Here is an 11,767-nt window from a genome sequence, read left to right as displayed (position 1 = left end):
GGCAGCGCGGCCCCCCCCGCGCCCCCGGGAGCCGCCTGCTGCGCCCGAGGCTCTGAAGAGACCGAGCCGCCTCTCTGCTCCCGGGGGACGAGGAATGGAAGCGCTTGCAAGTTCAAGTGCTGCCTGTGGTGGCAGAGGAGGTCCCTGATGCTTCCTTAGCAAAGAGAAAAATATGAATAAACGCGAGCTCGCGTTACAAATGATGAAAATGCCTCTTTCCTAACCCGAACTTATTTTCTTGGTGGTGCCAGGTCTCAGGAAAATGACTCGTTGGTGGCTTCTTTAAAGAGTATAGCGGTCGTTCTTTGTTAAAAAGTCGAAAGAACTTTTTAAATCACCACTTCAAAGCCATTGCCTTTAGCAGCAGTGTGTGTCAACGCTTAGAATAATCCCCATAAAATGCCTGGAGATCCCGTGGCCATGAACTTCCAAACCGCTGCATTTGCTGTCTCGTCGTGACACGGTAGTCTGAAAATGGTCATTTAATTATCAGGACTATGGTTCATTGCTGTGTAGCAGCACTGTTGATAATCTAGAAGTTGGTTGATTGCATATTAATCGTGCACAAATGATAAGAAAGGTGCCTGGGAGGATGATGTAACGAGGAGGAAGAATTCATCATGCTTTTATGTAGTTGTCATGTGGGTAGTTAACTTTTTTTTTGTATTTGGCCTCGTTGCTTGTTACAACCTTCTGTCGTCTGTGTGAAACAGGGCTAGATTCTGTAGCAGAGAGATGGCTGTATCGTAATGGGCACCCTTGTGCGAGTGGTTTCTGGAGGGTTGTTAAATAGAGAGTGGCCAGTCTGTATAACTCATCAGTTAAGGTATTTTAAATTCATCTGTTTACAGGGAAATCTGCATTTAAACATAAGGCTGCCTGCCTTCCAGAGTTGCTGGAATAATTGCAATAATTGGAATTAATTATCAGAAATAAATTGGCTTTTAACTCTTCGATTTGGCGTAGTTTGTGTGTGTATAGTTCTCAGTGGCAGTATGTAAGCTAAAAATCTTGCAGGCTATGTTTGGGGCTGCAACTGTATTTGGAAAAGCTGCTCAAAGCAATCAAGGGTGCTGCGCTTTTCAGGTGTGTTGGGGGCCGGGGAATGGTGCGCTTCGGAGACGGAGGCTTGTGCATACTAACTGCAGTACAAATATAAAGTGTGGTGGTGGCAAAGTAGCAATATATAGAATATATGTATTTAGCACTGTCTCACTTTCCCTCAGAAAAGAAAAGAAAACATGGTAAGTTGCATCAAAGTAGGCTAAAGATTACCCACACTGTGGATAGCTGTTTTGCAGGTGGAGTCAGTTCTTGCCTTTTGACTGAGTTTTTTGTTGTTTTTTTTCCATGCCATTTTAAATGACTGGGAAAGATAGTATAGAATTTGTGCTCACAACATACTATTACTGTATTATGTCTTAAACTTTGTGATAGCCAGTTGCAGGGGGAGGATGGCTTCAAGTTTGTGCAGGGTATTATGAGCTGTCTGATTTAATGTTAGGTGTTGCAAGAAACTGCTGTTTAGTGGTACAAAAAGTAGGTATCCACATAGTTATAAAATATATTGCCAAAAATGAAGCAGCCGTTCACTGAAGTGCTCCTACCTGTGGCAGATGGCCTTGACAGCACGTTTGCATAGCCTGCAGGGTCACGACTCCCATCAGAGGGAAGCTAGAGCACTGGTCCCAGCTGAAGCAGTGGTACAATACGCACTTAATTACCTGATTTAGACTTAATAGTTATGCCTTACTGTGTTCAAGAAAATCCACGATGGGAATCCTAGTCAAGTTTATTTTGCATCTGTGGATGCAGGAGAAATGCAAGCGTGGGGTAGGATCTGAAGGTTCCCCCTGCAGTAACGAAGGCCTTACAGGCACTAGTGGTTTGGCACGGTGCAATAGGTAGGCAGTAAATGAAGAGGGGCAGATGCATCTTGGAAAGAGAAGTAGTTAATGTCATGAGTATTTAGTGATTGCTTGTAATGTCTCATTTCTAACAGTGTCACAACACACATGCCATTATCTGACTACACTGTAACTTAAGAATCTCTATGCAAAAAAAAAAAACCCCAACCACCCCACGCCCTAGTTCTCGCTTAGGATTGCGCTCTCCTTTAAAAATGGCATTAGTCTGAGAAATAAATGGAAGTACAGTACTTGTATTACTGCTAAAACTCTGTGAAAGAGGAGAACATGTAAGTAAACTAGTTTGAACAAGTTTCAGATGGAAGCTACGAAGGAAGAATCTTCTGTAGTTGAAGGAATGGTGTCATTAGTTCACCTGCTCAGTCTGCCCCTCGTGCCTATGAATCATTGTATTTCTGTGCAGCGATAACATACCTACGCTTCAACATGAACAAATATTTTGTAGGTGCGGGACTGCATTCAGAAAACACTGACTGAATGGAGCTCAAAGATTGGAGAAGACCTAAATCAGGTAGGAGGAGTGTTATGCCTGTAATCCGTGTTACGCATAAAACCAGAGAAATACGTTGTTGGTTACACCTTTTAAAATATAAATGATCTACTAAATGTCTGTAAAAGTATCTGCAGCTCCAAATATCTTAAATGAGTATTTCTCACACTCCCCCCCCCCCCTTTTTTTTTTTTAAATATTTAGTAAATTGGGTGAGGTTACAAAATACCAAAGTAAAGAATCCTGTTGATGGCAAATAAGACAATTCTTAGCAAAATAAAAGTCCTGGACTGTAAGATTTCAAGTTAATTTTTGGGGTGATCACAAAAAAAAAATAAAATCTGTGTACCTTGGAAGTTTGCTAGCGTGCTTGTAAAAACTTAATGGAGAATTATCTAAACTACGGAGATGATAAACGAGATTGCTGAAGATCCCCCCGTTTGGAGGAGAACTCTGATGCATATCCGTGGTTGTCTCAGAAATATTTCTAAAGATGCAGAAATGGCAATTTTTCCCTTAAGAGCTAAAGACTTCCACATAATGCTTAAAACCACAATCGTGGGCATCTGACATCAAGATCTGGGTGGATTTGCCTGCTCCTTTTTCTCTATTGCTTCTGAAATTCAGCAAAGCAGTAATAGGTTCCCACTAAATATGGTATTTGCTCTGTGAAATATTAGCATGTTTCATTAAAAAACAACAACAACAAAAAACCACCTAAAAAATTTTGGGTTTTGTTACCAGTCCTTGTGTAATGATGCTGTCAACTGCACGTCGCTGCATTGCGCACTGGAGTTTGGTGAGGCAGTTACTGCTCAATTATTTTGTGGGAGATCTGATGATTGCTCAAGAAGAGAACATAAATATTTGTGTCTCTAAGATGTAGTGATCTGTTTAAAGTTAATTATTTAGCATAAACTAGGTTTTACTGTCAAAACATGTTAACGGCAGAATTCCAAATTCTTTTATGAATTATATTGGTTTTCAGTAATTAAAAAAAAAAGTTAACTTTCATTTAAAATGCTGATTCTGTGGAATAATTCGGAGGTGTGGGGGGTGTGTGTGTGTGTGTATAATACAAAATCTCATGTAGGTAAAGACTTAAAAAAGTCACCTCGTGCCAGCTGACATGAGATGTCAGCCTAGTCTTAAATGAGGTCAGAGGGTAAAATCTCTGAAACTTTCCTAATTTTTAGTTTCAGAATTATTGTTTTAAATCTGTATTTTACAGCATTTTCACTGTAGGCTTTTCATAGGCTTCACTGAAATTCAAAACACTTTTATGCAAAGATGTTCCCCACCCAACACCCAAACCCCCTAATTCTTTTTCAGCTCGTCATGAGGCTTTTTTAAAGCAAGGCAGTTTGAATTGGCACAGCGATCTGTTCACATCAGAAAATCAGAACGCTATTAAATCTTATTCCAATAATTCTTATCAGTAATTTGTATATTTTTTGCATTAGGGGCATATAGTGCCTTTCATACAGCTTCCTTTTCCTGACCTCCCCTCAGAGATCAAGAAGCACTGGGTTACTTTCTTTCTGTCATTGCAGTTTTATACTATTTTTGTTTCTAACTGCTGTAAGGCTTTTTTTTTTTTTTTTAATTACTAAAAACATTCTTCAGGAACGTACTGTCTCCTCTTGAAAAGTTGTCCCTAAGTCTCATGTACTTACTACAGGAAATACTGGAGGTTCTGGAATGTACTGTAGCTCAAGCTATAGAAAAAATAAATCCTGAAGAAAGGGATGAGTTGAAAGTATCAGGTAAGAATGCAGTGAAAAATCTGGTGGAGTAAAAAGGTTTCGTATGCAGTCGTTAATAGGATGTTCATATATGTGTATATTTTCCACAGTGTTTTGTAATTGCAAAGTCAAATGACATCAGTGCACACTGTCGTACTTTGGGTAATCCAGAAGTTGGCTAAGAAAGACTTGGATTAGTATTTCAGGTTTTCAAGCAGCTCAGCATTTTTCTAGTTTAACTGACGTCCCCTCAAGACGCTTCAAAAGTATTTTGTGAATCTTTGACTTTTCTGAAACAAAATATTACATATACTGCAATTAAGAAATAGCATTGGAAGCACATTTATTTGCGTAATTCTTCCAGGTTGAATATGATGACCTTGAAGGAGGCAGTCCAAATGTAACACTAGTACATTTTGAGTCCCAGTAAGTTGTGAAGAAGCCTGTTTGTACTACTGTTTGGGGTTTTTGTACAGGTTGCTATGGTTATTGCTTACTGTCTTGACGCTTAAGTCCTAGCTTTACAGTTTATTAGATCATCTAGCTAGATGGTTTCTTGTTCTGAGACTGCACACAACTTTTGAAATGTAAGAGAACGTTGTCTTTATGGGGCAGTCACCTTTCAGGAGGTTGGGTTTTTTCCAATTTTTGAGGTAATTGGTGTATATTCTAAGAACCCTTTACCCGAGAACTCATAAGTAGTGTACATCACAAAAGTAAATAGCTATATATTTAATAATAGCTGGCTTGTTTAGTTACTGATTCCAGTTTCTTTGAAAATAGCCAAACTTTTCATCGTTGGATCAAACTCTTCATCAATCAGAGATGCAGTTGACCTGGGTAAGTGTGAAACTCAAACTTCTGGTAGGGTTTCTTTTTTACTTTAGTATTTAGAAATAAAATTAGAACCTTTTCCATCTAAGAGGTGTATTTAGTGACTGTCACAAGTATATCCTGTTTTCCTATTAAGAGCAACTTAGGTAATCAAGTCTATTTACATTTAGTTCAGTCAGTAAACTTATTAAATGTGGATTGCTGTAACCTTGGGTCCACAAACTCAAATCCGATTCCTTGCTCCAAGCAGAAACAAGTTTTTATTCTTTCATGCAAAACTTCTTAAAGTGAATAGCATGTGATGTTTTAGTAACAGTGGTACAATAGCTCTTACCAGTTGTTGATAGTTGCGAGTTGGTTTTATCATGATGAACTTGGCTAAGTGCACTATTTCAGAGATTATTTAGGAAATAAAACAATGCGGCAAGCAGCTGATGAAGTTTAATTGATGTGAAGTTTTATTGAAAATACAATGGCTGTACTGATGCGTAAAGCATTGTTAGCCTCACAGAGCAGTTAGTGTGAGCAGCACTGAACTTCACCACTTTGGAAGATTGTTGAGCATAAGGGGTTACCAAAGAACAAAGGGTCAGATATATTCTTTTCTGTTGAAGCCACAGTTAATAGCCTCTTTATTGTAAGCTGTAGTACCATTTGCTAAAAATCCAGAAGAAAATAATTTGTTTAGCTACTTAGTTTTAACTCTTTTTGCTATGCAGAAGAGGCCTCCTGACTTGTGTCTTTCCTAAAGCTCAGTGGTGCTCCAAGACGTGCCACTTCTCTCTGGCAATTTAAATCTCCATATTTGATGTGCTTTTAGTCTAACTCCTCACATACATCAAATAGTTCTCCTAGCCCATGCCCTGTACCTGAGCTGTAGTTCATAGTGAAAGTTGCGAACTTTGGAAAAAGTTGAGAGTGAAGTACATGTCTTCAGAGAAAATATAGAGGGGGTTAACATTGAAAAGGAGGAAAAAAAGCTTCAGGCTTTGTTTGGTGGTGAGGGGTTTGTTGGGTTGATTTGGGGTGTTGGGTTTTTTTTTTCCCCAAGACCTAGAACTGAAACTTGGCCTTCAGCTGTATGTTTAATTCTTTGCTAAAACCACTGTGTTACTATCCTTGACTGCTGATCCACTCAGAGTTTCAATGGGTGAATGGGAAGCTAGCAGAGTGAGAAGCAGGAGGTGTGCTTTTTGCTGAATTTGAAGAGTCCTGCTGCTTATGTTTGTACCTCAGAAGATTTCTTAGTGTCTCTCTTCTTTTTCCTCAGCGTGTTCTGCCCTCGGCGTGGCTCAGTTAGACTCGGTCATTATTGCCCCACCGCCTGCTGAAGATGGAGCTAGCCTCACCTTGGAGCATCTGCAACCTTATTGGCAAGAACTTGAAACTCTAGTTCAAAACAAAAAGATTGTTGCCATAGGTACTTCTGACCTAGATAAAACGCTGTTAGAGCAGCTGTATCTGTGGGCACAGGTGAGAACAAACTTCCTACTGTAGCATTTCTAGGACAGAGCAATTGCTTTGTTGGCTGCCACATTGTTATGAACTTCCGTTATAAATGGGTTTATATACAAAATATTAATTATCCCTGTTATTTTCAGCATCTTATGAATGGTCACGATGTTGTTCAAGGTGGGGGAGGCTGGAAGTGTGATTGTCACTTGTTCGGTTGTCTTATGTACAGGCCAGCAAAGGCTGGAAACCACAGGTCTGTTGAGTAGCAGGTTCTTTGAAGTAGTTAAGGTTTAAGTCTTGAATGCTATTATATTTAGAAAGGAATATAAACAAGTACTCTTAAAACTTCAGATTTGTTCCAGTGACTGTGAAAACATAGCTGTTTTCGCTTTAAGCTGTGTTACGGAGGGATTTCCCTTTAGAAAAATGCTGTTTCAGTGCCAAGCTTAAATGTAAAGAGGAGGACAGGCTATGAATCGAGTGTTGTCCAGTGTGACTAATTGCCTCTTGCAACGTTTAAGTGATGGAGGTCTGTACTGCTACGTGCCCACGCTCACGTAAGCTTGTGGATTTACTGTTTCCTTATTAGATTATTTGAATATTCCTCTTATGACATTTCTTTTGTGGTATGTGAGCATACCTTATCTGTATAAGAAGTCCTGCTGAGGCTTGTGATCTGTGCTCTTCACTGTTTTGTGTATGCCGAGCGCAGGATAATTGAGGGGGATTAATGGCCACCTGCGTGGTGATCATGGGTGCAGTTTGTGATGAGCAGAGAGCCAGTGGAAGAGAGTCCCTTTTAACTTAATCTGATCTAGGCACTTACCTGAAGGCATGGAAGACTGCAAATTACATAGCCCTAACAAAAATCACTTGCTGCTTTTTAAGTCTTTTTCAAACTAACACCCCTATAAAGTTTTTTACTACAATCTGCTGCTGCCTAGGGAGCACAGCAGCCAGGAAGCCAGAACAGGTCAGTACGTGTCTTGCTGTGGCAGCACCCGAAGTTAGATCCTATTCTTGTTTTGGGCTCTGTGCTGCCGGAAATTGCAGATGTAGGAGTTGCCTGTTCAGCATCATGTAGAATTGATTAGCCTTGTTCAGACTTCAAAACAATGGTCAAAGGCAAATTGTTCAAAGCAACATTTCTGTGGTAATAGAGGGCATGGGGGAAACAACGGAAATAAGTACATTAATATTATTCTTCTTATAAAAGTATTGTTACTTTCAGGTGAAACCAAGTAGTAATCAGGTGAACCTAGCTTCCTGTTGTGTGATGCCACCTGATCTCACAGCATTTGCAAAACAGTTTGACATACAGCTGTTAACCCACAATGACCCAAAAGGTAAGGCTTTGCCAGGTAACAGAAGACTTGTAAATGCACAAAAATACACAAAATCAGGAGTAATCTTTCTCTGAACTTCAAACTTCATTACATTTGAATCCTGAACAAAGGATTCTAAAAGTTTCACTTCTCTAAAATATTTAAGTTGTTGCTTAAAGAAAGGGGGGGAGGAGGCAATCTTTCAGCCTTGGATAGTTTTCTTGAAATAGTTTTAATTGGAGAAAATAAGGTAACCGGAAGAACAAACTACCAAGAAATTTGTACGACATATTACTATGTATGTTAAAAAAAAAAGCTTATTTCCACAAATCGTAAAATGAAACGACAGTTGTATTGCTGAAGGCCAGTAAATGACAAATGAAAGTCTGCTTGCCCAGGCTGTGAAATAGCTTGCATAGAAATGTTGATGGTCAGTTGATTTTTGAGTCGTTTGCTAATGTCAGACATACAAAATCATTACGCTTTAAGCAGGATTCTTTCAAAGTAGTGACTTAAAGTAACTTTATTACAGAAAGAGTTGGTGTAAATTCTTTACTTGTTTCGTGCAGAGATTAGTTTATTAAATGATTGAAGGACTTGGAGGCTTTCCTTTAGACTCCAGAACTCTTTGAGTTACCAGCTCCCTAGAATATCCTGGGATATTATATTAGTTTCTCTCAATCTTCTTCACCATAGTGTTGCCTTAAATATCTTGCTGGAATTGCAAGCGACAGGCCCTAAACAATAGTTCATTCCTTCCCTATGTTCTTCCTTATGACCAGCTATTCATGATCATACTTTTCCTTCCTTCTCCTTTCTTCCCATTCTCCCCCCCTCAAAGAAAGGAAGTATTCTGTACATATTCTATAGTACCACTGTTACAGCTAATGAATTTCATCCGTGCTTGAGCATGTATCAGCACTGCTCTGGCAGCACGCAAGATGAAGCACCGTTCAATCCAACAACTTCCATGCCCTGTGAAGTCCAAAGCGCAGCGTGCAGTTCAGTGAATACTTTCTATTGAGAGTCACGAAATGAAGGAGAAGAGGATTTGGATAGAAAACAAGGCAAGGAGTGACTCCCTTATGTGTTGTTCGCTAAGCTTAACTCTTCAATAAAGGTCAGCTGAAGAGTATTGAGACTCTCTTTTGGGACCACTCCTCATCAAAGAGATTGTTCCTTTGACTTCCCAGAGGAAAATAGAAGGATTTGTACTTGCCTTCCTTTTCTGCTTTGTGGCATTTAAGCCCCTTTTTCTTAAACATTTCTGGGCTTGTGGTTACGATGAGCCTAGTTAGGGAGATGCTATAAATGTTGAGCTTCCAGTGACTCCAGAGGTAACTGAGAACACTCAGTACTTTGCTGACTTCAGCCTTATACTTTACTGACCTCTGGTTTGCCTAGCTAGCTCCTCAAATTTAATTTTCATTTTTTCCTGCTTATGGCTCTGCTGATCAAACTCCATTTGATATTGTAGAAATCTCAGTTAATTAGTTTTGTGGGAAATACATAGTGTTGCAAAAAAAGTGTCCTGAACATTTCTTCTGTAATTCTCAGCTGCTTTTATCCTACATGCATTCTGGAAGAGTGGCTCTGTGGAGTATCTGGCACTGCTTAACATTTTTGACTGTAGGAAAAGGCTTCTCTTACTAAGTGTTGCTTTTTGCAGCTGCTTACATGACATTATTTAAAGCATGAATATCCTTTTTTAACTTCAGAATTACTTTGTGAAGCAAGTTTCCAAGAAGTTCTTCAGGAAAGCATCCAGAACACGAAAGCACACGAGTGGATTCCTTTATGGCTTCTCCGGTATTCTGTCATTGTTAAAAGCAGAGGAATTATCAAGTCCAAAGGCTATATCACCCAAGCTAAAAGAAATGCCTCTTAACACACTTTACTTTTAAACGGCTTACTGTTTTAATTTCTTGCGGACGGGGGGAACATTGCTTTTTTCATAGAAACACTTTTACAGCATTTGTAACAAAGACCAAAAGTTGTAATTATTCAGTGTGGCGTCAGCAGGAGTGTCTGCGGTGTTCTTAACACTATTTTTCTTTCTTAACCTGTTGACCAGTTCATTTAAAATATGAAATATTTTGGGTTTGTTGTTTTAAATTGAAATGATCTATAGAGAAACAGTTTAAAATATTTTTTCTTTATATGACCAGTTCACTGTAAAATTATCATTATATTTTAGCTGCCATTAGGTAGTATAGAGAAACTTATATATTTTTATTTTTTAAAAAAATGAATTTCTCTTAAATAATAGTTACTTATCTGGTAGGCACATAGATTTCAAGCATTCAAGGACTAGTTTTTATAGAAAATTGTCATCTTTTATGAAAAATTGCCCGAAAAAATAAGACTGGTATCTCAGTACTTGGTATGTATATATAGGCAAGTCAGCTGTTTAATTTGCGTGGATGGGAAAATTGGTTTATTTTTAATATAGTTTAAAAGACCTCTATGATTTAGAAAAAATGCATCTTCTAAATTGCTTTCTGACTGTTACTTGAATTCCTTCTGGCTTCTTTGTGCCTCGATATGTTTTGTTTAGCGTTTGCACAAATGTGATGGCATCTTTACCATCTGAAATAGAAAATATATTATTGTGGGAATGTTTAAGATAAGAATGGAAAATAAGTGATTGAAAAAAAAAAATAATCTGTTAATCAAAAACTGAATTGTGCCTGTCTTCTCAGCTGTGGCTTGTTTTTTCAGTGCTTGTGAACTACGCAATCAGAATCAGCCAAGTCGGAGCAGGTAGTAAGCATGGAAGCAGTTCACTGTGGGATTGTGTGAAATGGATGACTTCTTTTGGGGTTGCCTAGGAAACTTTGGTGCTTGAGTGCCGTTCAGAAATGATGCAAGCAAGGGTTAGCTTGAAGTTAGGTGTATTTCTGTTTGGCAATAGCTTAGCGCACTGCCTTTTGCATCCTAGCGAGATTGCTGCAGCTAAGGCAAGGCTTCTGGTTTAATGTTGCCTTTCTGTCGCAAAGGCGTTCTCATTTCCTTGGCCTTGAAATCAGAATAGATAGCAAAAGCTCAACTTGTAGTCCAGCAGGAGCTTGATGTCGGTGTCTAAAATACGCATTTTCCTTTTGATTTCAGTCAGGAGCAAGGCTTCATACTAGTAGTACTCATGAACTCAGCTGTACTTATTTTGAGGTTCGGACTGTAAGGGAATGAATTTTCACCAACGTCTTTCAAATTCTGTCATGTAGGCAGCCCGTGGAATTTGAATGCTTGTAGGCTGTGCCCAGAGTGTCAGCTTCCTATAAGCCATTCCACTAAGTTAAAAGATGAATCTTCTTCAAGATACCTTTTGAGTCCTCAAATATCTTACCTGTAGGTGGCAAATACTGGGAAATTCTCCTGGATTACTTCAGTTCTTTTAGATAAATCAGAGGGAACTGGAACTAGTAATGCATCAATAGTCTGAATTTTTTCTCCTAATTAAAATGTAGGGTTGTTTTTGGTTTTTTTTTTTTTTAACATCAGGTCAGCGTGTTACCAGAGTTTGAACATTTACCCGAGTTTCATTTTAAGCTTCCCTACCAGCTTTGAGCTGTGCGCTGCTGCTGACTAACCGCTCTCTGTAAGTTCTGTCGCTGTGTTTGGCTGCTGATTTCTGTACAGCATCAGGCTCGCGCGGGTGCTCGGTTTTATAAACTGTGATGCTACAAACCAAGAATTGTGCTAAAACAATGTAAATGGAATAATTATTTATTTCCTTTCTGTAACTTGTTAATAACTTGCTTGCTGTAGAAAAATACCCCTTAAGATATGGTAACTCTAAGACATGATAACCTTATTTTTCTGGAGTCACCGTTAGCGTGATCTTTTATCGGGTTATCTCATTAATTTGCTGTGCGTCACGGTGGCAGAGAGGGGGTTTCCTTCCATGAGAAACTTGAAAGTTTTGAATTAAAATTTGGAATTCTTGTAGGCTTTTCATCTGTGCTGTGTATGAGTTCTCATCATCCCCGT

The 11,767-nt window shown here is 38.9% G+C and overlaps 2 protein-coding genes across 3 annotated transcripts in view; both read left to right on the top strand.

Annotated features, from left to right (window-relative positions):
• The first annotated feature begins 605 nt into the window (after positions 1–605).
• GCLM (glutamate-cysteine ligase modifier subunit) lies at positions 606–9,686 on the top strand. Its single transcript, XM_035902850.1, has 7 exons — positions 606–641; positions 2,374–2,439; positions 4,100–4,184; positions 4,947–5,003; positions 6,268–6,470; positions 7,684–7,798; positions 9,496–9,686. Exons 1-7 carry the CDS (start codon positions 621–623, stop codon positions 9,663–9,665), a joined length of 717 nt encoding a protein of 238 aa, XP_035758743.1. The 5' UTR covers positions 606–620; the 3' UTR covers positions 9,666–9,686.
• The window catches only part of DNTTIP2 (deoxynucleotidyltransferase terminal interacting protein 2), an 11,477-nt gene continuing 9,223 nt past the window's right edge, over positions 9,514–11,767 (top strand). The window contains exon 1 of one of the 2 annotated variants that reach the window (XM_035902846.1): positions 9,514–9,586. In XM_035902846.1, coding sequence (XP_035758739.1) covers positions 9,575–9,586 — 12 coding nt within the window. In that variant the 5' untranslated portion in view covers positions 9,514–9,574. Of the gene's footprint in view, positions 9,587–11,295; positions 11,376–11,767 lie in introns of those variants that run through there. The other variant, XM_035902847.1, reaches the window with a different exon arrangement.

Source organism: Egretta garzetta, unplaced genomic scaffold, assembly GCF_000687185.1.
Source record: "Egretta garzetta isolate BGI_Z169 unplaced genomic scaffold, ASM68718v1 scaffold149, whole genome shotgun sequence".
Classification (NCBI taxonomy): Eukaryota; Metazoa; Chordata; class Aves; order Pelecaniformes; family Ardeidae; genus Egretta; species Egretta garzetta.
Note: the sequence above shows the minus strand (reverse complement) of the source record. Positions and strands in the feature narration are given on the sequence as shown.